General features: G+C 40.2%; 1 protein-coding gene across 25 annotated transcripts in view; it reads right to left on the bottom strand.

Annotated features, from left to right (window-relative positions):
- Positions 1-27,079, bottom strand: part of KALRN (kalirin RhoGEF kinase) — a 495,003-nt gene that overhangs the window by 112,714 nt on the left and 355,210 nt on the right. For 24 of the 25 annotated variants that reach the window (XR_011726469.1, XR_011726470.1, XR_011726471.1 and 21 more), the window contains one exon: positions 26,471-26,573. Coding sequence is in view for 21 of the 25 variants with exons in the window: in XM_071746600.1 (XP_071602701.1) it covers positions 26,471-26,573 (103 nt within the window). In the remaining 4 variants the exon portion in view is untranslated. Of the gene's footprint in view, positions 1-2,503; positions 2,565-26,470; positions 26,574-27,079 lie in introns of those variants that run through there. The other variant, XM_071746624.1, reaches the window with a different exon arrangement.

Below are 27,079 nucleotides of genomic sequence, written 5' to 3' on the forward strand. Positions count from 1 at the left end.
CAAAGGTTTTTTTGGCCACTGCCATACCCCCACCCAGCTGCAGCAGCAAACCATCCCCTCCTCTCCTGGGCTCCCCAGGGAGAGGCTGTCCCAGTGCCCTGCTCCCCAGGATGAGCAGGGGGCACAATCAGGGGTCCCATGCCCGGAGAACTGGGCTGGGGCTGCTGGGGATGGAGAGCAGGAGATGGGACAATCCCCTGAGACAGGCCCTTTCCCTGTTGGATAGGGTAAATAGAAATTAAATGGCTTACTCCTGAAAGCCTGAAAATACTCCTGCAGTTTGCTGGCCCCAGAAAGTGAGCAGTACTCTGTCAGCTGGTACTCTGACTTGCCATCCACCTTCCAGCTAGACAGGCTTTAAAGAAAAGGAGTAAGGAAAAAGCCCCAAGATATTGTATTTTGCCAAAGTTTTGCTCCTTTTAAACAAAACACCCAGAGTTGTGGGATTTGAAGAGACAGTTTGGCAAGATAGCTTGAAAAAAAGTAGAGTGCCATGTAGAAATTTCAGCACTCTGAGTAAATGTCTCATAACTCTGCCTCTGAATTTTAAGATATTGATGGAAGAGGCGTACACTATAGATATAATTCGGGAGAGCACCTGCAAGTATGCACAAGCTCAGTAAAAATCAAAGTGATGTAAATGGCAAATTGTGTTCTTTTATGAGCCAGGACTGTTGGGAGTACTTGCAATTAGGACAAAACAAGAAGCAGTCCATAAAAATGGAGAATTTAAGTATTTGGTGAGACCATTTGATCACATATTCTGCAGTAGCTGAATAAGGTGGGATGCTACTTTATATCTGGAGACAGGGAGGTGGGCCACTGGGAAACAAGACTTGGGTTTATTCCCCAGCCTCCATTACTTCTCTCTGCACAACACAGCAACTTCCTTGTAGAGACCACAGTCACATCTCACTGGTATCAATGACCAGGGCAAAACCAGGAATGCCTGCAAAACTAAAGCACACATTTTGCTATGTCTCACTTTTCCCCACCAGTGGTAGTGAGTCTTATTTCAAGGATGTCTATGAAGCCTCTTCCTTGTGTTCCAGCACAAGGTTCCCAAATACAATTAAATGATACTACAGAAACATTAGATAGCACAAAATAGCCCTTTTGTCAGACTGAAATCATCAGTAAGAAGCTTAAAAACATGTAGAGGAGTGTACAACATTTTCCAAACTGAAGTCATACTCACTACAGGGACAACAATACTGATGTAGCTATACCTAATTTCTTTCAAACAAAGGATGGTTTCATCTTCTACAGAAAACAAAATATTTATTACCCATTTAAATTCTTCTACCTCCTTGAAACCTGGCAGCCATTTGACACCAGTCTCTATCAGGATGCCATGGGCTACCAGTTGAAAACTCAACAAAATTCATTGATAATTTGGAAAATTACAATCCCAGATTGTTCTCTCTTGCCAAGATCTCTACAACTTGCTGGCTCTACCACATACAGTTGTTTGCTATTTGTACAGTAGATGCCATTTGCTCTGGCTGGCTCCATTTTCCTTTTCTGATCATCCTATGTCATTTTATGCCATTCTTTTTCTCAGTCCTAAGTCCACTTCTCAAGGCAGTGTAATTTGAATCATCATGTCTATAACAGGCTTTTCTGTTGCACTGACAAACTGTATCATAGGAAATAAGTTTCATGTGTACTGTTTATCAATAAGAAAGGCACACTTTATCAGAATTATCATGTGTTGTCATAGACCAGAAATGCAACTAAGGTAAATTCATGTTTTAGACATGGTAACAAAACTGCATCAACCACTGACACAATTCTTTAACTGACTGAAAGTCTTCTTCAAACACATCATCTATGATTTTGCTGATAAACACAAACAGCCCAGAATGAGGGGACTGCTTTCCCTGCTGACATATTTTTCTTGTGAAAAGAAGGATTTTTAAAGGAACAGTTAAAGCCTTTTTTAATTACTAAAAGTGGGGAGATAGTACAAAACCAACACTGAAATAAGTAAAAAAGTGATCTGTTCTCACTTTACAAAAAGTAAACATTTAACAACACTAAACATGACAGCATTTTGTTTAAAAAATTGGCAGGAAAGCAGTCATTCAAAAAACATCTTATTGCTATACATCTACAGCTAGAGATGTGGGATAATAAATATAGGTTTGGTTTTGGTTTTCCCTTTTCATGGAAATGTTTCTAAAAAGCTCCTTTGCTAACCACTAGCCAAATCCTTTTATTCTCAAGCAAAGCAAACACACCGAAGGAATTTTTTTCCTTCTTCTGGGGTGCAAGTCTGCTCTCAGCACCCTCCAAAAGGATTCCCAAAATAGGAGGGGCTGTAGAATGGCAAACGCCTCTCAGCAGGGATTTCTTCGTGAGTGAAAACTCCAGCACCACCTGCTCAGAGTGTGAACCTGTTACAGCTCAGGAAAACTGCCCTGGGACTTGGATAACACTCCCTAAACCTTCAGCCCAAGATGTTTAGGATCAGGGATGGAAAATGTAAAAGCCAACATACCTTCCCCTCTGGCAGTTCAACAGGTGTGTGCTGTAGGAACTAACGCTGTCCCCGCGCCACGGCCACCTTGACGTCATTGTTACTGGGCTGACAAAACGTTTCCATGACAAACGAGAAAGCTGATCTGTTATCTCCCCTTTGGAGGAAACCTAAATGCCCTCTCTCCCATATTCTGCTAGAACCACCCATCTTGTTTTTGGCACGTAGCACAGAGGGTGCGTTTTGGTGACTGATTTAGATTTCTCTCTGCTCTGGACAAGGAAAGCCAAGTTGTTTGTTGTTTTTCCCTAAACTTAAAAAGAAGTGGGTCACCCTCACCTCACTGGGATCCCACCCACCTCACCCACAGCACAATGTTCTTCACAGGCATGTTGACTACCATGCTAAGATAACACAGAAAGAGGACAAACTTCACAGCAATGAACAAAAACACTGTTAAGATATTTGAGTCTCCTCTTGGCTATAATTTATTACCTCTACTAGCAGGCATGGCCCCTAATAGTTAGCAGATGTCTGAAACATCTCGATTTGAACTTTGCCTAAGATTAAAAAGAGATCTCATGGTGTTTAAAGAGCAGCTGCAGAAAGAAATAGGGTTTCCTTCCTAATGTGACAGAAATGTTCATCCTAGCCTTAAACAAAAAGGTCTGATTTATATTCTGTAAATACTGAGGAAGCTAAATTTTGGTGCTCAGGCACCCACAGATTATAAATTTTATACATGTATAATTTGCAGCAATTGACATGAAATAACCCCAATGGAAAAGGCTGACCCAGCTGCCTGGATGCATCTTAGATTTTTGCTACAATTTATGCCATGCCTAAGCTTACCACAAGCAGGAGAAGGCTGGAGTAGTTAGGCCATGAACACAAGGTTAGCAAATTCCCAGGGCTGAATTTATTTATTATTATCATTGCTGTTCTCACTGCATCAAGTGAGAACCTAACAGTGCCCAGAGATGATCATGTCCTGGATATGGAAACAAATAAAATAAAAAAACCCAATAAAAGATGTTTCACTATGGGTGTGCATCCCCAGCAGGGATCACAGAATCAGAATTGCTCAGGCTGGAAAAGACCATCAAGACTGAGTCCAACCTCATCCTAACCCTATTACCCCATTCCTGATGACCCATGACTAAACAATGTCCCTAAGCACCAGGATTTTACCCTGGGCAGCAACACAGGTCTCCCTTTATTTAAGGGACTGATGCTAAATTCAATCTCATGGACATAAACCTTGTGAACCCTCTAGGACTACAGAATCCCCTGCTTCTTGTTCCTACAATGATTAAACTTCTGCCTAAGGCTACTCAAGTAACTGAAACGGATGGCTAAGCTTCTGGTTTGCAGAAGTTAACATACAAACAGCTAATTTAAAAAACAGGTTTAGATCTTGAAATTAATTGTTATTCCCTTTCAGACTGCATATATTCTTCTTTGCTTAGCAGCACGGAGACTTTCTGAGTTTTTCTTTAATTCTTCACACTCATTTCTCAGTGGGCACAAACAGAGGTCTTGTGAAGCAGACAGACCCGATATGAAACAAAGTTTGAAAGATGTGCTGTAGTGAACAAAGATGGCCCCAGGCTTTACACATCTGGTTTGAGTTAATGTTTTTATCCCCTTAGAATACATGAGATTTTTTCCTAAGCTAGGCTCTTCCTAGTACACGTGTTTCTTCTGATTTCAGTAACATAAGGTTGTAATATATTGCTCTCAATGTGATTTTGGAGCCTGTCCCAAGGGGTGCTGCTCACCTTGAGATGGAGGCAAACTTTAAATCAGTGCTGTACTACAGCCTTTGGGGAAGACAAAATGCCTTTCTCTGACTCCTGTTAGGACCATTTGAAATCCTGCTGCATGACAGCTGGTTCCAGCTAACGTGGCATGTAATATTAAAGATGTTCTCACTGAATATGAAACAGCTAACACTTTTGCAAATAAAATCAACACGTTTGCTTCATTGTCCCAGTGAGGTTCACAACTCTTAAGACCTTCAAGCCAGTGCAGGACTTAAAAAACATACACTTAACCTCAAGCCAGTGCTAACCGTTCCTGTTGGGCAGAGCACAGCATATGCTTAACATTAGGGGCATGTGCTTAATGAGCTCAGGAAACAAGTCCTGCTTTATGATTCAGCACGAGCAATTTGCAGCTCTGTATTCATCTTCCTTACAACCAGTGACGTGCCCATGAAATTATGACAGGCCAGTGGCAGGGAATGGACCACTGGTCTCATCAACAGAGCCATGAGATAGAACCAGCCCACGACACCCAGCACCAGCCCAGAACAAGGCAACCTGCTCCAGCCCCAGCAGCCAGCCCTGCTTAATATGTTCAATTTACAATCACAGAACAAGCAAAGGAAAAGCACCACAGCTAATTAAAACCCGTGTCTGTTTATCATAAAGAAATTATATGCAGGAATAATACCTGCAGATGTTTTTACTACAAATTTACAGTAAGTCCACCACTCCCAGCAGGAGGCTACACTCCTGAATCAGAGAACACACCGCCTACATATAGATTGTATTTAATTACCCTGATTCTCAGAAATTTGCTCTGCGGTACTCCAAGCAGAGTCATTAATCTTCAGTGATCTCTTTGAGCAACAATTTCAACTTTTATGAGCCTGGAGCCCCTCTCTAAAGCACTGCCTGTATTGTCTGAGAGCTGGATTTGATGCAAGGCAGTTGTCATGGCAACCGAAAGGGGAAGGGAGAACCCAAACAATAATTGAGTATCAAAGAATTGTAAGTGCGGGGAAAATCCAGAAATAGATTCCAGATTAGAGCTATAGGTGGTCCAAACTGCAGATTCTAAAGCTTAATAAGACTGGATATTATTATAAACTCTCCTGGGGATGGCTGTATTCCAGTAATGCATTATCACTGGTCTGTTCCCATTACAATCCATCCATTTCAGTGAAAATTACATGTTTGTGGGGCAGTGGAAAAGCAATCTGAAAAGGAACAATTGCACACCTCTACTTCTGGTAGAAAGAAGAGAAAGAGGGAGGAGGGAAAAAGAGTTATGATCAAAACTGTATTTCAATAGCAAGCCTGGCTGTTATAAAAATAATAATGATCTTGGCTAGCCACTTGTTGTGAAATAATGAACCTTCTGTACCTTTATAATATTATTGAAGGGATTCTATAGAGTACCCTAATAAAAATGAATGGCCAACTAAATGAGAAAAAGCTGCTGAAACGTTTTATGAGGCTATAATCCTGTTCCAGAATACATAAACTGTAAAACCCAAACCCAAGAGTTTATACTAAGAACACAACACAACTTTAGTGTTATTGTTACCCTGTTACTCTTGTATATGCTGTTACAGATGTGTTTTCAATTAAACAATTAAAAAAATTAAAATCTTAAAGAGTTAGCAACAAAGCAGAACAGAATTAAGTCTTGAGAGTGCTGAGAACCCCAAGCTGTTATGAAATTTCATATAAGGAAGGTGCTTTTTTTATGTTCAGATGGGTTGGTTTGCCTCTTAAAGATGGGAACATACACATATGAAATCTAAAATAGCCTAGCAGAAGGTCACAGAATCACAAAATCATCCGGGTTGGAAAGGACCTCTGAGGTTCTGGGTCTCTCTCCCTACATGCTGTTTTCCATAGAAATTATTTTTGAGATCAGAAGCTTCTGTCAAGTTCCTTGAATTTAGTCCAATGGGTAAAAAATTATTAGGGGGCAGAGCCCAACTAGATGGGGAAAACATGAAAGAAAACCTTGTTTCTTCAGAAAATAAAGTTTTAAACTTTCTCCTATTGCAAAGGTAAAGACAAATATCTTCAGGATTTCTCTGCAAACTTTCCTGTGATAATTCCATGCATATCTCTATCTGCCAAGTAGCCAGGCCATGTTTATTTTCTGTCGTTCTGCTTTGTTAGTAAAAACATGTGGCCCAAATCAAATGCCCAGAAAAGTCTATTAGCTGAATTATAACCTCGTTAAAAAAAAAACCAAGCTAGTTTAGGGTTTTTTTCTACAAACATTTGCTAACTGGTATTACTTTTTAGCCCATCATTAACACATGCTCTGTATTTGTAGTTTCATTATTACTCCTGGAGTCTATGTACCAGGTTTGCAGTTCAGTTCTATGAGCTAAAACTGACATGTAGCAGACTTAGAGAAGTGCAATCTCTTCATCAAGTCAGAGGTGAAGCATAATGATTTCACACTTATAAACCCTCTTATTGTTTTCATTTAGGTCAAATGTGATTTCTGAAGGTTTCTCAGGACCTTTTGTATTATTTATACCTCATGCAGGAACACAGACACCCATTACTGTGTCAGTGGAAACCACATCAGTTTTGACTACTGGAAAGTAGATAATTCTAGTGTAAGAGACTCCACTATGGGAACTTGAACAAAAATTGGAAAGCAGACACAGCAATGCAGCCTATTTGTGACACAGACCCCATTTCTCCTGGACAGGACCAAATGGTCCCATTACATTAACAACTTTAAAAGCTGTGTTGCAACAGAGGTCAAGGATCACCTGTGCCTGACAGCTGAACTACACTTGAACATTAGCCACAAACTCCAGAGACTGAAAAATTACTCAAGATGGGTATAAGCTGAAGTTGCTCAGCACAAGCCCAGAAGTGCAATCACAGGTGCACACCTGTTTGCTTACACACTGGAGTCAGATTTCCTTCTGTGCTAGAAACAACCTGCACAGCTTATGGGATGAGGGGTACTTCCAGCAATTGCTCAGCACAAATCATTTAGGGCTCTCTAAAAAGCTTCAGAATAAGAGACTTCCACTTAAAAACTACTACAGCTCTCTACAGCTCTGCCTATGAGACAAGATACTGCATTATGTGATTGTTTTATTGTATCAACTTCTGATTCAGTATTTATCGGCTTTCCTGGAACCAACCGTGCATTTAGGTTTCAGAAGATGCTTCTTTCCCAATCTCCTCTTAGCTGCCTCTGCAATAATAACAAAGAATGCTCTTGGACAGTTTGCTGTATGATTAATAGCTGCTCAGATTGCTTTGGCAGTTTTAGTGTGTGCTAATTGGGTTAACAAGATACTAAGTGCCCCAAGGTGTGATGAATATGCTGTAAAATCAAAAGCTCTGCTGTTAAACACATTCATTACCCATTGTTTGTGAATTGCTTGCAGTGACACTACTCCAAAAAGCAGTATTCTGTTCCACTCTTCTGGAAAGACATCAGCACAGCAGCACAAACTGCTTCTGCAAGTGACACTGTCTCATTTCTCGAGAATCTCAGCCAACAGGCTCCCTGACAACTTTGCAGGGTGTCAGAATTCTCTGCAGCTGAACCATCAAGTCAAAGGGCCCTTTACCACAGGTTGCTCTCACCAGGCACCTCTCAGGCAAGCAAGACACATTCAGGCACCTGGGCACAGCAAGACCCCCAGAGAACTATAAACCTGGTGGGACTTTGCCTATTCCTCTGCTCTGCAAGGGACTCTCATCCACTGCTTGGGGCTGCTGCACACTGTTCTTACCCCCTGCTCTTCTCCCCATCTCAGCCTCTAGGCTTTATTTCTGTTCCCATTCTTTGGCTCTTTTTGCTTTTTAGGTATGATTCCTCATTCCCACTGACTGCTGCTCAGTCACACTGCCTGCCAGTGTTTCTCATCTTTGCAAAATGCCAACCATAGTGGTGAGACCAAAGGGCTGTCACAGGTACCCTGTTCCCAATGATATAGGTGATTTCAGGCAAAATAGTCCAATTACTGTTCAGGTCTATAGAAGAGACCAGAAAGTCATGTATTACTTGTTCCCATTGCCCATTCTGCTGAAACATGCCCATTACATTATTGATGGATGTTAAGAGAAAGGTTCACCTGATACCCTCTCCCCTTCCTGCTAGTTTATTATGTGAATAAAATTCACATCTCTAGTTGTCATTTCTGTGGAACTGGGCTGCTCATTATTTAATGTTCTCTCTCTTCCTGTTCCTTTTGCTTTTCCATTAACATATAAGCCTTGATCAGCCATGATATTAAGTTAACACTTATTTCTGCTGCATTTGAAGTCAATAATTTAAACTGTATTATCTTTGTCTGATTATACTTTGTGACAAAAAGGTACAATACCGACCCAACTGTGACAGTCATTTCATCCAGCCAAATCACTGGATGAAATCAAAACTAAATTGTGGGACTAAAGCACTTTATTGACTGACCAGCATCAGTGAATTGGCATCAATGAGGCTGAATCTTACATCCTAGATGTATGGAGAAATGAAGGACAGGAAATTTTATTTTCTTAAAAAAAACAAAATAAATTGAGATGGAGTAAACTACTGCACGCTATGCAGCAGGCGAGAGATTATCACATCAATATGAGAGCTCAAGTAAGAAAATGATCAAAATCATTTCCAAAAGTGGATGTGGGAACACATGGGTGTAATGGGCAGCTGTATCTAAGAGAGCTCATGCACTTTACACATTTAGATAAGTGAGTTCTGAATTTGCTATATTCCAATCAATGGAAACAGAAAACACCTATTTTTCTGCACCAAAAAGGAAACTCTGAGCAGTCACCCAGGCAGCCCCTCCAGGAGCTCCTGGAACAATCCCTTGCATTAACACATTACATCAGCTTGTAATGCTCTTCTCTGGCAATGCAAAAAGTAACTTGTAATACCAACCACAATTCAGCAAAGCACGTAAGGTTCAAATCTCACTGATTCCAAAGCACAACAAATATATGCCCAGCTCTGAGCTTATATTGTGCCCAATATCAAGGCTACCATTCCCTCTCTCTGCCTGCTGCTGGGGAAACAGGCCACCTGCCCTATCTGATGAGCAGGAGATGTGCAATTCCAGCTCCACATCCCATTGCTTCTTCCAGGGCTGCCCTTGTAACAAGCCTCTGGGGAAGGGTTGCAGTGGATAATCCAACTCCCAACCCTTTTGGCTCCAGAAATTTAGAAGAAATGCACGTGGTTTATTTAATCCTAAAATCCATTTGTGGTAAGAGTCGATAGTCAGGTAACACTGTGTATAACATTCCAAGCATGGTGCCATCAATAAGCATTTAAATAGAAGAGTTTGTAGCAAATGTTCAAATTCAGTACCAAGGTTCACTTCATTAAAAAAAACAAACCAATGCATTAATCTCCATTGTTTAAAGACATGAAAAACACATTCTAAGAGCTTCTGAGCACTGCAAGCTGCTTCTGCATTTTGAAAAGAAAGAAGAAATAACATTAAAATGTTTTTTTTAAAGGCTTCTCCTTTCTGCAGAGTTTGTTGGGGTTTGTCTTTTTCCCTAATGCAAAATTCTTCCAGGAACAAACCAAGGGGTTTGGTAAAATTACAGACTTCTGGTTAAATAAAAAAGTTTCAATTCAAGCTTTACCAGTGTTTTCTTAAGAACATAAAGTACCTGGAAAAAAAAATAAATAAGGGAGACATGGGAAGTGCTTCTCAGACCTTGTGGTGGGGCTGAGATGGTGGCTGGAAGCCTCTACAAACCTGATGGCTGAAGTGATTTGCTCTTCACACAGGTAAATGCAGGTAGAGCACAACTCCAGCTCTGTCTTAAGCAGTAAGGGAAGAAATTTCATGTGAAATTCTATCTTGGTGAAAAATTTCAATGTAGATTTAGAAAAAAACCCAACCCTCACAGTTTGTTGTTCATCACTGACTATATTAAACACAGTCTGATTCAGTGCTCTTCCTCCAACAAAATAAAATAGAAAATCTATACCTAATTTTTGCTGTATGGGTGACATGCTTTGTCACTGGCATGAGATGCCAAGCCTCCCACCAGTTGCTCATGGTTCCATAGGCAAACTGTCTTCTTGCTTGTCAGCCTTGCTGCTAGTTGATTCCCTACCTGCTCAGGCTCAGTGACAGAAAGTTGAACCACTCCTTGATAAAGTTAGGCTTCAAAATAAGTAACTTTTACTTGCCACTAAAATAAGATGCTTAACAAAATTGCCAAGTTGAAATTCCAGCCTGGAATGACTATGAAAAATAAGCATTTGGATGCAGAAACAGTTCTGTGTCTCCTCTTTAGTTTTTAGTTTTCTCCTCTTTTAGTTTTTAATGGATCATAAATAGGTGGACACTGACAGCCCTTGAGCAGGTAATTTGTTTCCATATGGGGCAGCTATCTAATTCTTCTAGAAGTGGGCCAGATTTCTCACCCAAACAGAAATGCCCTGTCCATGAAGGTTTGGCTTAACTAGAGACTCAATAATGAAGGCAGATAAATTTGTCTCACTAATGCAGAACAAAATAAAACAAAAAAAAGCAGGGAAGGCAAGATGCATACAAAGGACATTTTGAATTGCACCACCATAAAGATGTCAGGAGAATCTCTGACAAGTACTGCCCATTGATTTCCCATTAGAAAGGGTGCCCAGCACAAAATGGGACTGAAACTGAATTTCTCTTCATGCTGGAGCAGCAGTGTGAGCTCTGACAACTCACACCCCTGCTCTGTGACCTGGTTCTCTCAGCCACAAAATCACCCTAACTGCTTTGCAATAGATTTTAGATCTAAGAGTGCAGAACATAAGAGCCATGCCATGCAACTGAAGTCAGTTGCTCTTTTGCAGCTTGTTTGCATATTTGTTAAATCAGGATTTACCACCAAAATAGAATGAAAAGCAAGTGAGACCTCTACTGCTAGCAAAGGCAATGTGAAAAAAGTAAAAACTGTTCCTAATACTGCCATAGTTCAGGAGTCATTTAAGACTTGCTAAACAGCTAGTAGGTGCCATGACTTTATTTCATGTTCCTCAGTCATACAGATGCTGCCTTGACAGCCTCAGAATTGCCTCTTTATTGCCCTCTGTGACGAGCTTAAGTATTTAAAATCACTTTTCTTTCCTAGATTTATTTTCTCCTCTACATCAGAAAGAAATTTGGCAAGAGACCACATATGTTGTGATTAAAAAGAGCTAGAAAAGTGTTATAGCTCATGCAATTGTATTTTATATTGTTTCCCTTGAGGGGCATTATCTCCATTAATAGTGATTGCAAATCTCTGTGTACAGGGACATTAGCTTCCCTTATGCTTGTTACTGAAATGAAAGAAGACAACTAAAATATTACAAAGCTGCTTTATTAAGCACTTATCCTATTAAGTTACTTAGCCTTAGTCTTTACATAGGGATGGCATGACCAGAAGAATTCTCTGGGGAATTTCTTATATGTAACATTAAGAAATGCAAAAGAAAGCCCTTATTCATTAGGATAAATTTGAACAGTTATGAAATTAATCCCATCACAAAAAATGCCAACATCATGGAGGCAAGTGGCCACCTTTCAGATCTGCACCCTGGGAAGCACATCCTGGGTCTTCTGCAAGAGCACTGCTGCTCTTGCTCTCTCATGAAACTAAGGACTGGGAACCAGCAGATGGAAAATATGTTGTATATTTGTTTACTAGACCTCTGCCTTAGCACAGCTCTTACTGAACTTTTTTTATTTATTTACCTCTCTTTCCCCAAAGGGAAAGTGATTTCTTCAAAGGCTGGAGGCAAACCCTGCTGAGCAGCCAATGGATTCTTGAAGGGCATGGACCTATGAGATGGTCAGACCTGGGCATCCACCTGGTGTACACTGAGGTTATTTCCTTGACCCTGTAAACCAAAACTGACTTGCATTTAATCCTGTTTTCTCTGAATTTCTTTAAATGATTTATCTTTTCCACCTTGCATCCCTGACCCTACCAATGCAGCAGCTCCTGATTGTCCCCCTCCTCCCTCTTTGCAGCACCACATCACTACTTGCATTTCAGCTTTAACAATGTTATCTTTTTTATTGTGGAAATGAGCAGCCAAGTGCTCATAAATAACACATAGGCATCACACAATGAGAGGGTCATAAAGGAGCAACTCCAGGAGCTTGCGAAAGGGCTGATTTTTCAAGTGTTTTCTCAGTCCTCAAATGTCTCTCTTAGAAAGCTTTAAGGGCAGAAGGTTCATAAAGGCAAAAGGTACCCAAGGTTCATTTGCTGGGGCAGGGGGAGACAGCACAGCTTCAGGGTTGGAAGAGAGATTCTGCACACTAACTGCATGTACCATTGAGACCAGGGACTCTGAAAGAATACAAACCCTCCTCAATTTCAAAACACAGCCCACAAAACCAATCCCTGGAGACCTGGTTCCCACCTCTGTTGGATTTCAGCCACGGAAGAAGGGTAGATGCAGTCCTAGCCTGCTTAGCCACCAAAACAACAACAACAAAAAAATCTGAGCAACAAAAAAATCTGAGCAACAAAAAAAATATGTGAGCAACAGAAGTGATTCACAAACCACAGCCTCAGACAGCCCCTCTTTAAGCCAGGAGAAGGTGTCCCCTGGCTGGGTCCTGCTGGGAGGTCTGAGGGTAGAAGAGGCAGGGTGCCAGCAGCCTTTCAAGTGCCCTGAGCACCCTGGTAGAGCCAAGGGTGCTTTGCCATGTGTGGTGTCCAGCTGTGAAGGCAAAGAGCAGCCAGCTGAATGCCATTTTTTTCCATTTTCTATGTAACAACAGATCCGGAATGTGGCCCTTTAGCTTTCTAAGGAGGATCAATAAAATTCATATGAAAATCAGCTCTCACTGCATTATCCGTAGCAAACCAGAAAGCTGAAATTTGCGTGTGTTTCAATTTACTTTCTTCTCTCTGTATAAGCAACACGCTTTTAACTGATGGTTTAACAACTCCAGCTCCAATTTAAAAGGAACATCACATGGTTTGATTAAGGAAAGTGTTCTTCCCCTTGGGTAGATCCCCTGCTGTCCTTTTCTATTGACTCCTCAAGATCACACAGTAAATATTAACACTGGAAAACTTTTAGAAGCAGAAACAGCAACTGAGGCCCCAGAACTGTGGGACACAGCTGGTTCCCACCCCCAATTCTTCCTGCAGCCTCTGCAAACTGAGATGGCTCAGCACCTCAAGAGATGGTGGCCTAAAGACACGACAACAAACCCAACTGCCTCTTGTGAAAACAAATAACCACGAGCTGCCACACAGCTTTTCTCCATGAGAGTGGAAAATATGCATGTGTGGTCCATCCATGTTCTTTCAATAACTGCTTATTTGCAAGTTCAGTCAGGAAACGATGCTGTAGTGTTAGGAAAAAGGAACACAGGGAGAAAAGGGGTTGTGGAGTTGTGCCATACATTTCACACCCCTCTGTTTCTCTCCCACACGCATTTCAGGAGGGCGAGCTTGATTTTGATTGTTGATGGGTTTTAAATTAAAGCAAGATCCAAACAGAAAAACAGTGCTGGTCTGGAAAGCAGCAGCACTGTGACTCTGGAAACTAAGGCCTGGAGGAGCTTTGGTTGTCTCTCAGCTCTAGGTTGCCAGTAGCAAGGCATGGATGCAGTTTACAAGGTGGGGAGATTGCTGACTCCAAGGCAGGGAAGTGCCTCCTGGGGCATCCTGCAGGAAAAATACTTGGCTCCAGAATAAATACTGCCTCAGTTTACTGGAGAGACCACAAGTTTGTGGACCAGCAGAACCAACCAGAATAGCCCTCCCCATAACGCGTTCCTCCCTTTTCTTCCTTTTTCTTCTCACACCTAGGTGTGAGAAGACATGAACTGGGATCTAAGGGGAAAGAGAAAACAAAATGATACATTTTGTGGTGTGATCTCTTTCTCTGGTCCCCTCACATCTAACATTTCTCTCAAAAACTCTCACCTCCCTCAGCTTCCTGCCCAGCTCTGTGTTTCCCTGTGGATTGCTCTCCATGTTCCTCTGCCTCATTCTGTTGCCTCCTAGTATGGAATTTATGTTCTTGTGATGTTTAGTTACATCTGTACTCAATCAGGCAACACCTGGAGACCGAGCTAGATGTGGCCTTCCCTCAAAGACTTAAAATCAATTAAATCATTGTTATTCTGCTCCTTTTTGCCCAAAATCAGGCATTGCACCTTTTATGAGGCCATGCCATAAAAGCCTCTTCAACAAGAGAATATATGAGTGACTTCTATATTGGTTTTATACACAGGTTTGGATGGAGAAATCATTACCAGTAGACAGCAGCCTGAAAAGAGAAAAAGTATGAGCTGAGACAGTTGTGAAATTTTCTCAATAAATTATCAGCTTTGGATACAAGTTTCTCCAGAATGGGATAAATTCAGTGCACCAAGAGTCAGACAAATCTGAACCACCAGCACACACTACAACTTGTTGCATCACAGACTACATCCAAGAAGGCCGTGACTGCTGTATGCAAAGATACTCATACACTTGAGGAAAGTAAGGATCATCCACAACTTTCTGAACATCTAAGAGTTAAAGCACACTAGTACAAGCTTCCACTCCTTAATTAGAGTTGTTATAAATACTATGATCTGTGGTTTTCTCCCTATATGAAGAAAAATGGAATTTGCAACTCTTTCCCCTTATCCTCCTCCTTCACACACAGTTTTGTTTCCAATGTCAAACTTCTTGCTAATGGTAACTTTGAATTTGGATGATCTCCAATGTTCTCAAGCAATGCACTCTGTGTTGCTTGAAGATCTGCTCTTAACAATAATTTCTGATCACACTTAAGCTTTTCTTTTTTTCTAGACAGTTAATCTGTGTTATCCCTATATGCCCTTTATGGCTGGAATGATGCCTCCCCAGGTTTTCCTAAGTTTCTTGGACAGCCCTGGCACTTTACAGCTAATAAGCATTAATCACATAAAAATGATAGATTCTTAAAGGAAAAAAATCTTTGCCAACAGGAAAACACATTGTTCCTCCAGAGGGATATATTTAATATTGTACAGCCAAATCAAACAAACATGCTGTAATCACCAGTATGAAACCACAGAAACAACTCAAAACAACAGCACAGGATAAATAAATATGAACTCAAGTTCTTTGAAGAACCAGAGGACAACGATCAGGTTTAGATGAGGAACAGCTTCTTTCTAAATGATAACATGGAAGGTAGAACTTGAGATGAAATAAAATTAAAAAAACAACAACCCTCTTCTTCAAAACAAGTTCTGAATCCTGCTTGCTTCTTTCTTTCTAAGCCTAGCACTTCAGATAACCTAGTGCCTGGCCCAAGAATGTCTACAGAGACAACCCCAGAAAACTGATGGACAATTCCAGTTCTATTTATGTCCCCATTTTGGACACAGACACACACACACCTATACACATTTAAGTAACCTTTTTGTCCCTTATATCAACAAGAAAATTTGCAAAACCAGCACGATGCTGAAGCAAAAGTATCTATTTGGTGTCTTGAGGAGGTTTGTTTACAAAGTGGTGCTCAGACCTCTCAGACCACAGGTCTTGGCAAGGGCCAGTGTCTCATTAGATGAGAGTCTGAGGGCAGCCTGAGGAATCCCCTCACCAGCCAAATACTCTCTTTCTGTGTTGTGAAAGAACAAAAGTGAAAAGGAATCATTCATGAGGAGAGAAGGACAGAATTAGTGAATAATTTACAGGTCACTGAATGTTAATTTTGATAAGCAATAATGAGGAAATGGGCTTTAATGGAAGAGTTCAGCTGGCACTCTCATTAGCATATATTCAGAGAAAAAGATAACTCAGCCACTTGATTTAATACATGTATTTTTGTTTAACCATAGCAGATAAAAAAAAGAAATATTTCTGACTAATATGGATTAATTTTAACTGTTTCCTATTCAGCCAAAGATCAATTCAGACATAGAAGCTCACGTTCCATTTGAAGTCCCATGCAGTTGCTTATGGCAACAGATCTTTGACATCTTTTTCTTTGAAAATCACAGCAAATTTTAAAAGTCAAGCAACAGCTGGTCTTGCTTTAGAGCTAAAAAGCAAAATATCCTTTAATTATTCTGTGCAAATAAATAATTTATTTGAATCCTTCTATTTTAAAAAGTACTGAACCTGGGTTGTTGATATCTTTGAAAGAAAGATGTGGATTTGACTGCACTTCCTTCCTTTCTACTCTGTTTTGATTGCCTCAAACTGATTCACTCAAACATCCCCATAACTCAAACATCCTCTTTATTCACAGCAGGCATCAAAACATTTTTTAATGTGTATGTTTGGTACTATAGATTTATTGATATGAAGCAAGATTTATTTCCTGTCATTTAATGCCATAGTGTGGTCCACAGCTGAGTTTCATCCATCCTGCACACTTTAAAATTACAGCCATCCCACCTAAGCAGTATCACAGGTTATTCAGAAACATCTTGTAATAGACTGATACCACATTTGCTGTGAATTTAAGATGCTCAATATATCAATTAAGACAAACTTTAACTGTGTGCCTTGTGTCTATAAGGGGAATGTGTTCATCAGCACATTAGTACAGAATCTGATTTTCACCCTGCTTGCAGAAAGAGAAAGGAGATATGAAGTGGGCTGCCCCAGAAATGGCACTAAAAATCCCTGCAGGTACACATTGAGCCTTGGTATTCATAGCTACAATGTTCTCAGGAGACCTTCAGTTTGAAGGAGTCCCATGCACTTGTTTTATCACATTAAGACTTGATATTTACAAGTGTTACTGATTTACTTATTTTCCACTAAAAGCTGTACTAGATTGAAATGATCTAAGATTAGGACTGAAAGAAGACTGAGTGCTGATTCTTATTTCCTAAATGAAAATACTATAAGAAAATCAATAACAAAAGTTCTTTATGAAATAGCAACAGAACTGAAAACTTAGAAAAGAATGCACTTTATAAAAGGAGTGGAATGTACTCTATCTACCAGGTGTAAGTGCATAGAGGAAAATGCTAAGAAGAAATCTTTGAAGAAACTCTGTCTCTAGAACTGTACTTTCAGAGACTTGCAGTTGTCTCTCTTCTAAGTATCTGATCACTGAACTGAATCTGGATTTGGATCTGCAGTTATTTATAGCTGCAAGTAAAAGACTGGGAGAAGTGTTAAGAAAATATCTGCTGCTTCTACACTTGTCTGGAGATAAACCTGTGCGTGCTGACCTTCACAGACCACCAAAGGAATTACTTTCCTTTGGGAAAAGAATTACATTCAAGAATTTTGAGAGCAGAGGTCCTACTGAAGCTTAGTAGCACTTTCAGAAATCTCAGCTGAGTTACTAAAGATTCATGGCAAATTGCATGTCTGCCTCTAATGAAGTTATTTCCCAGGAATATTACCCAATGAACAGTTAGATGTTTCTTCTCATAGACACTACAGATGTTCCACATCTGCAGATATTAATTAATTTTTGTTCATTAAATGAAACCACAGGCTGCTCTCCACAGCAGCAAATGCTCCATAGGCAGGAACTCTCATAGGCAGCTTGGTTTTTGCTTTCTTTCAGAGTGCACATTAGAAACAATTATACTGCAATTGAAAATTTTCTTATATCATATAATTACAAATAAGACACTATCCAGATTACTTTAAATGTCCTCAGTGGTGAAAAAGAACCCCTTGCAAAGCTTGTGGTGCCTTCTTCCCTTTGTTTTGGCTTTGTTATATTTTCACAGTGATGAAGCCAGGGTTGTGTGAAACATTCAAAACTCTGGGAAATGTCTTCAACTACTGGATAAAAAAAAGGGGGGCCTTTGGTTATTATCTTCTCTCAGGTAGATTTGGGGGGAAGTGCCTAGATATGTAGTGCAAAAAGAAAACAGTAAGACTCCACTACATGGTTGGGACTTAAGAAAAAATTCCTGAGGAACTGCTATGACATTTGTAAGTGCTTGCACCAAGTGTGATGATTTAAAAGCAGCTGCTCATGTTTTATTTTGTTTTTCAAAAGAACATTTACACCTTTTCTGAGAAAGCTCTTTGAAACAAGACAGCCTGTCTTCAGTGCTGCATCCACCCACACCTGCCACAAATACTTGCTGGCAACACCAGAAAACAAAGGTGCTTACACTCAGCAGCACTTGCACCCTTGACAGATCACTTCCTCAGAGGTAAAACACTTGGTCACCCCCTTGTTACACCTATATATTTGTGCCAGAAATGACAGATAGCATGTAATTCAAGCCAGGATTAAACTTGTCTGAAAACCAAGGTTGGCAAGAATTACATTTTCTGTTGTTCTGAAATCTGGTTCCAACCCAGGAAAGACCAAAGTCCATTTTTTCATGGTACTCAGAGGGAAAAAGGGTCAAAGGTCTCAGAATTGTCCTGGGACATTTGTGTTCAAGGCAGTGCCAGCACTAATAACTGTGCTGACAGACTGCTACACTCATTATAAATCCAAAAGAAAAGCTGTTGACTGACTCCACTTGTAGACGACAGGTGAGTGAATTCCTGCAAAGCTGCAAGTCATAGTGAACAGTGTACAGACAAAAAGAAGGTAATGTGAGACCTATCATGCAAGTCCCCCAAACAGAGATTAAGTTCTACCAAGGCAGAGCATAAACCTGGTACTGACTCTTTAACCACGGGGCTCTTAGCTTACAGCTGGGGTTCAGAGTTTTCTGGGTGCCCACGCACCTTTGCACGAGTCAAGTAAGGTGTGTGTAGCACTTCAGCCCTGGGATGGCCTCATTTGGAAATCTAAAGATGTAATGTAAACCTTGTCTGTTGAAGCATATTATATTTCATTCCAAGACCCCCAAGTTGCTTTTTTTTGCTTTTTTTTTTTTTTTTTCCCCAAAACACTGAAAAATCTAGAATGGAGACAGGCAAGTACAGCCCTGCAATTCAAAAGCTGGCACGTTTGTAAATGCTGCATTCCTGATAAGACATATAGAAAGCAAAGGGGAAGTCCTTAGTCATACCTAGGAAAGAGAGAGGGGAGGGAGAAGTGCCACAGTAATATTTCTGAATACGAATGATAAGAAGTGAAAGAAGACATTGCCAGCAGATATAAACCAGTCTTATTTTATCAGATCCAAGTGCCATTTTTCAGTGACCTGACCTTCAAGGAGCCATTCACAGTAAAAAGATACATATATTTGAATGTTTTTCCCAGGGAAGAGTTGAATTTACAGGAGTCCCAGCTAAGATTTAGAGCAAGAATTGATAGGCAGTCCCATAAAGGCCGAGGAAACATGAAGATTCAACCATTAGGGAGGGAGAGAGAGAGATGGCTCCTGGCTGAACAGTTTCCTTGGTAAGACAAACATTTTTGTTACTACATGACAGTATCTTGAAAAGAGTTAACAACCTACAGCCAGCAAGCATTCAAGAAGACTAATTAAAGCACCAAAATATTTTATATCAGGATTTTCTTTGCTAGCTATCATGTTCTCCCATTTCCACTGGTGAGGGCAGTAGGAACTCAGTGTGACAACTGCACTAATGATAGGCAGCCTCTAAGCAATAGAAATATATTCTCTGGGGTTATAATTCACTCCTCTTCATCATGTCTTCACAGGGCAAGATCACCTCACAGGGAAAAATCACTTAACAGTCAGCAGTCACTTTCTATTACATAAATTTATATTTTACCATAATTCATCAGTCACTATAAGGGAGCAGCACTCCATGCAATACACCACTGAATTCAGGCACACCACCTGCTTGGTTGGGATCAGTTCAGAATTACCACAACACTTACAGAAATGAGAGTAAATCAATCCCTTCCTTTGCCTTTTAGGAATTCACTGTTGTTAAATTGTATCTAATTTACTGAAAGTGAAATACATAGGTTGAAGGAAAAAAACTCTGCCAAGTCAATGCCCAGCTTCACCTGTCAGGCAACTCTATAAGCATCACAGGGCTGCAGGAAATAGAAGGATTTTTAAAGAAATACTCCAGATTCTGTATTGAAGTGACTACCTGCTTTATCCATATTCCTGCCATCATCTTAGCTCTTCCACAGCCACTATGATAACATCATACTTTCCACCTTGCTTCACAGCAGCTGGAATCCATAGAAGCCATTAACCAGAGTGACTTCCCACTGATGAGTCTTTTCTATTCAGTTCAGTCCCTGACTCCAGGCCATGTGATTCATGTTTTGACCATACACAAGCACTTCTGGAGGTCAACAGCTCTTGACCTTTGGAATTTCTCCCTTGCTGCAGTAGAACATGTCTTTTGCACAGGACTCAATACAGAAGTCCCTGGTAGAGATGGAAAAGGCTGAAACTTGGATCATGGGATGCACACATTGTGCTACAATAATGCCAGAGAAATAGAGGGCTTGGATTACTAGATGTACCAATACCTTATAGAGCCTTGAGATTATTTAAATAACCCTAATACCAGGTTCAAAGGAAAAAAAATACTTCAAGAAAGTAAAGTGTATAAGTGGAAGTTGCAGAATACTTTACTAACACTGAAAAGAGACAGAGATCTGCTATACAGCTTTTAGTTCTGAGTGGGATATAGTTCCCCTGCTGAGAAACTAAGTAGAAATTAAATTGTCAGCTCAATCTGAGAGAGAGTGCTCGTTAGCTAAATTAATGTATGCATTTGCATTATGGTATTGTTCCTAATTTTTCTGTGTCTTTAATTCCTCCTCTGAAAATGGGGACATTTCTCATTTTTATCCAAGCTCTGCATTGTCTATATTTGACAAAATAATATAATTTTTTTTCAGCAAACGCTTTCATTTCTTTAATGGAGCTTTTTCAAGTCATTCTACCTTTGAGAGAAGCTTGCTGATTACAGGCAATTCTGAGAGCAAAGAAAAGAATATTATTAATAACAAACCCAGAGAAATCCTGGTAGGATCAGTTTTCTAATCCAGGCAGAGCTGAGGTGCAATGCTGGTAGAAGCAGGGATCATGGTCACAGTGCTCCCAAGGAGCTGGTTACACTTTTGTGTGTAAATACAAATTTGCAACTGGACTCTACTCTGAAGTGCCTTTGCCTTCATGTCAATGCAAACCATATGGAAAATCCACCTCCATTGGGAAATCCACCTTTAATTTGCAGGATGAGAGTGACAGAGAGAGCAGGGCACTCACTGAGCTGCAGCTTTACTCTGGTGTGAGGAAGAAGAGTCAGTGACATTTAGGGAATGGTGACAGCCATCAGCAAACAGGAGCTCCCTGCCTGCAGTAGTCAGGTTTCCAATTCCCACTGCTGGAAGCAAGCAGCCCAACTCCAGCTGATGGGATCAAGATTATTTGTAAAGTGAAGGGATTATTTGTAAACTTCCTGCTCACCTTAACAGACTTAATTTCTTTATAAACTTCCCGGTCAGAGTGGGATCTTGGGCTTTTGAACTTTGGTTTTAGGCACTTTAAATTCAGTACTTAACTTCCAGATTAATTTGTGCTGGGAAGCAATGACTGACCACTCTGTATTGTGTGTGTTGATAATGGCACCTAATAAACAGTGATTTTCCTTATGTCTTCCTGGTGAGGTGCATAACAAAGCAAGTTCCCTTTACTACTGAATGAGTGGGCATTTCCACTGGGTAATTTGTTTTTGGTTTTTTTTTTTTATATCAGCACTAGGCAAGTTAAAAAAAAATACTACCTATTTAGAAAAACATGCAGCATGTTCTTGTACAACTTTATGGAGTTCAATCCCCAAATTATTAGCAAACTTAAGGGGGAAAACAGAAGATCAAAGCACTTCTCATATCTGTGTTATTTAGAAAGGAAAATTTAGAAAGGAACTGAGATTTTTTCCTAATGAAGAATCTGAAGCAGCATTACCTACATCTGATCCTAACTTCTGTGATACTTCTAATAGTATCACAGGGAGAAAGCTATTTTGCCTTGATTAGAAGCCTTTCAAGAAAAGAGAATCTGCCCCTAGGTGACTTGTTCCAAAAAACCTTACTTCTGAAATTTCCTTTTATACCAATTACCTTCAATTAGAAGAATTATTATTCCCAGATTTTATAAAACATCACTGATGTGGAAGAGGTCAAGATCTGTCTCATGACTGCTGAAAGAATAGCAGAGTCCAGTATCTAATGGAAAAGATAAAAGTATATGATATATATTTATTTTTAGAGAGTAAGAACTTTCTGGTTCACATTTCAGAGCTTTTTTCCATATCCAAAAACAACAGGAGGAAATGAGAACAGCTCTCCTCAGCATTCTGCAAAAGCCAAGCAAAAAAAGCCATTAGAAGACAGACTGGTATCACCAGGAACAGCTGGTTTATAAGCCAAGAGACCAATGGGCTTAACAAACAAGCAAGCCCTGCATGCTAGCATTTTCTTTATGCAATTCCCCACTGCTCTGAATCCAAATTTAAAGACTGAAATCCTGTCTGCCATGAACTGCATAGGGCAAGGATTTCTCCCTAAGGAGTTTTTAGATAACATGCAGAAGAGGGTTTACTTTATAGAACAAAAGCTGTCTAGTTTGCCTTTTGGAAAAAGATGAAGACATTTTTCAGAGTAGGTTACCTAGGACCTGACCTGGATGCTCAATGAGAATCACACTTAATGTAGTTGTATTCATTATTTATTGATTCTTCAGCACTGAGTCCAGTTCATGAACTCACTTTTCCTTTCTCTATAAAACTTTCCCAAATGACAATCCCAAGAATTCTTTTTCAGTATATGAAATATTTTAGATTATAGACTACATATAGAAAAAGTCCTGGATTGCTAATAGAAAAATAAACATTTTTTATATTCTGTCTTTCCTTTTACTAAGGTGCAGACCTACAGATCTTACTTGAAGTCTGTGTTTCTACTATGGAGTATTTAATGAAAATTAAGTGTTTGACCCCACGGATAATTACTTTGTATATTTTTGAGAGAGAAAAAAATCCAAGACAATTAAAGCAATTAAAGACTAAGATTTAAGAAGCTACTTAGGTATTTAATTTAAAAGGCGGAGTGATTTTATATATGTATATATTTTAAAACAGAAGTAGATTTTTTTCTTGAATATTTAAACTTAGTAACACTTTTGCAGTCAGTTGTATCATTACGAGCAATCTCAAAGCAGAGTCTGCTACCATGAAACTATTTCCTTCAGTATAGCAAACCAGCTCTGAATTTGGGTCTGTATTCTCTGTTGGGACCACAGAGGACAGTGCCATAATTAATGTACAAGTGTAATGTTTGCAAGAATTACGGTACCACCCCCACAGATTCCTAATCCAAACAATTAAAAAAGAAAGACAAAAAAGATGTGCAAAGTGCCATCAGATGGAATTTGAGATGGCATCTCACATCTGAGTGACAGAGCAGAGCCAGGACTCAGCTCTTCTGTCCTCCAGACAAGTGCTTTATCCCCTACACCAAAGGATGCCCCTGAGAAATGCCTTGGCCAGGGTCAGCTGCCTTGAGAGAAAGCTAAACTCTTGCTGAATTTATAGCAAGGTTATCTCATTCCCACTTAACCAGAAAAAGCCTTCTGCCTTTTTAGGAACTGGAAATGCAAAGGTAATGCTTTGCTCTAGGCTTGCTCCATGATGAGAGAGGAGACAGTATTGCTACACAAGCCCCAGAAGTAGGCTCACAAATAGGCTGAAATACACAGCTTGTGGCCCAAGGATCCCCCACAGGGTGATTGGATATTGATGATCTTTAATGTCTCTTCCAAGCCTAACCATTCTATGATTTTATGATTAAGCAGAAGTGTTACTTGAGACTGAGAATCTTTGACAGGTTGTGGGATTTTTTTTGTCTAAAATGCTGTTTGTCACTCGTGTCTCAACATTCAGTTAATGTGTTAGGTAATCTGCACATGTAACACCAAGATTTAGATTAGGAACAAAGTGTGTCAGTTAAATCTTTGAATCCTTTTGCCTTCAGAGAGCAATATCAGCTCTCAAATTCTACCTGAGAATTGTTTCTAGCAGTGAATTTATATATAGATGTTTCCAGTGCAGGATTAATCTGCTGCCATCTTGTCACCCTGCTGTCACTGCAAAGCCCTTTCCATGTATTTGTAAATGAGGCTGCAATGACCAGCCACAGCTTTTAAAGGTAGGAGCTCCTTCTTTTGGCCTCTCTGGATGGAGGTCTCACCAGGGCACACAGAGGTCACCCATGGAGGCTACAGATGTGAAAAAACTGAGCCTGAATTTGAAACCCTGGAATAACTCTGCTGACTACACTGAAATTATGTAGGTAGGGAAATTACTGTTTGCTGAACATGTCACCTATTGGTGCTGGTATCAGTACCATGTGAGTTAATTATAATATGTATGTTACACATTTACCATGTGCTATCAACCATGCCAAGAACCCTTAGCTAGAGAGCATGATATGGTACAGTCTTCCAATGCTGATAACTCAGTCCCAGTCTATGTGAGAAGATAGATCTTCCCAGTCCAAAAGATTCACTCAGACTACCCTAGGAGATAAGCACACTGAAGGGAAAAAAACCATTTCAAAGTTATAGAGTAAAATAGGCATAAACATCAGTGACACAAGGGAAACTTCAGCAGCAACTCTCTCTAAGGATGAAACACTGGTTGCTCAGATACGATAAAACACATATTTAAGTTTTGGAATTTGTTTCTAGCCATTAAATACGTAAGGACACATAAACATGCAGTCAGCCTTAAGTAAGTGAGTGAACCTACCCACTTAAAAAAACCCCAACTGCAAACATGCCATGATTCTGGAACTTTCCCCAGTGGTAACAGTTGTGCCCCTGTAGGATTTGGTGCCCAATTTATCTCATACACATTTGCCATTCAGCTCAAACAAGGTTTTGTACAGAAATTCCTTTCCCATCTTGCGTCCTTAGACCAAATGCTGCCATGATGGGCTGTCTTGCAGGGTACAGCCTGACTGTTCCCTGGGCTGCCAGCACTGTAGATCCTATATGCAGCTACAGCATGCAGTATGAAGCATCTTACCCAGACCTTGCCCATCTGCCATAATTCATGCAACTGAGACAATGAGCTTGGGGCAAACGAGCAAAGCTTATGTGAATGCTTAAAATTAAGCATGAGCTCAAGTACCCTGCCAAGTCAGGGCCTTTCTCAGCAATGATAAATGTGGAAATATATGGAAAAGCAGGGTGAGTTAATGTGGTTTGAAGACAAAAGAAAACACTTTGACATCGGGCAAAGTATTTGCATATATTACAGTGGCCTTTGGACTGTAAGCATTAATACTTTTCTAATGCACATTATTGGTCAAAAAAAGCAGAAGCATGGGAACATGACTTTAAGAGAAACACAACAGGTGGTCTTAAAAAGGCAATTTATTTGTAGTTAGCTCCAGCTTTCAAAATAACACCTGCACTGAACCTTACTCAAGGCTTTTACAACCATAAACTTGAATTACGATTTTGTGAAGACAACCTCCTACCTTGTGTAAGTGGCAGCATAGCTAAAGCCCTGATAAACAGGCAAAAGCATAATTGTTCTGCAGAATTCATCCTTTTGCAAATTACACAATTTCAAAACATGTGGAGAGTATGGATGTTCTCTTGGTGGGTACGACAACCCCCAACAGCATGACTGAAGTAAACTACTATTATCAGCCCATTTACTCTCACCAAAAACTGCTATTTCAGCTGAAGATCCCAGTTGGAGGTATCAGGGTGACAAATTCAAGTCAGCCATCCTAGCAGAGCTGGGAATCTGGACTCAGACTGTCTGATAACTAAAATGACATGGACATACGTGCCGACAGCATGCAGCATTCCAACAGAATCTAGTGCATCCCAGGGCCATCCATATGCTCCACCATATGTTCGTGAGGAGAGGAATCCAGAATCCCAGTCTCTGGAAAGGGTAGGTCTCCCAGGCTCTCAAGATATCTATCAGCCAGGATCCCAATTTTGCTGTATTAATTGGTGTGCAAGCACACATATTGCCTCCAACAGATTACTGATTTCAGCTCAGAGGGGAAATATGGAACATAACCAAGTGTTTGCAGATTCAGAAGCTGGCTCCCACAGGGCAAGTTCTACTAGAGAAGAAAAGGTTGCTCTGGGCTGTGTTTCTTCAGAGCCAATTCAGCCTCTGTGTATTAACCACAAAGAAGCTGCAGCAACAGAGATGTTACCATGTAAAACAGCAGTACTGACAAGAACCTAAAACCAGACTGGATTTAATAGTCTAGCATAGAGAAATATAAGTTTCAACTCACTCAGGAGAAGACAGGTTGCTTTATTTTGCCTTCTATTCTGCTCTTAACTTACATTTTTCTGGGGAAAATTGCCTGCAGTGTATTTTCACATTTCAGTCCTACCTTATCACTGTCCACTGTGTTCTGTGATGTCCTGGATGCAATGGAAATGGTGTCCGGTTGACTGCTGCCATCTCCTTGGCTGTCTGCATCATCTATTCCATCTCTGCAAAAGGCATAAAAGGGAAACAGTGATGCTTTCTTAACACAGCACCCTGGAATGTTCACAACTTTATAGGTGGATCTGGGAAGTGCCGAGTTAGCTTGTCAGAGTTGGCTTTTCACTAAAATTACCTTACTGATGCAGCCCATGTTGCTAGGTAGCTTGCAATTTAAAATTATGTCACCCTCAGCCATAAGGTTGGGATTAGCACATAATCACAACGTTTGTTGCTGAAAACAGGATGGCTGCTGGCTGCATATTTACAGCACAGAAAACTCTGGTGTTCAGAAATAGTGCTGTAATGAGGGTGTCAGGCAGAGTTTTTCCTTCCATTAGATTCCTGTTTTAACCAAAACCATTCAGCCCAGGCTAAACATGACACTGAATAAAGGCAGATTTCTCTTGCATCACAGAACAACACTTCAAGAATTTAATACTAAGGCATAAAAATGCTATCCAAGCAAACACACAGTTTCATGTAAAGACAGTGTAGAGCCCTAAGAGTCTAC

Source organism: Heliangelus exortis, chromosome 6, assembly GCF_036169615.1.
Source record: "Heliangelus exortis chromosome 6, bHelExo1.hap1, whole genome shotgun sequence".
NCBI classification, from domain to species: domain Eukaryota; kingdom Metazoa; phylum Chordata; class Aves; order Apodiformes; family Trochilidae; genus Heliangelus; species Heliangelus exortis.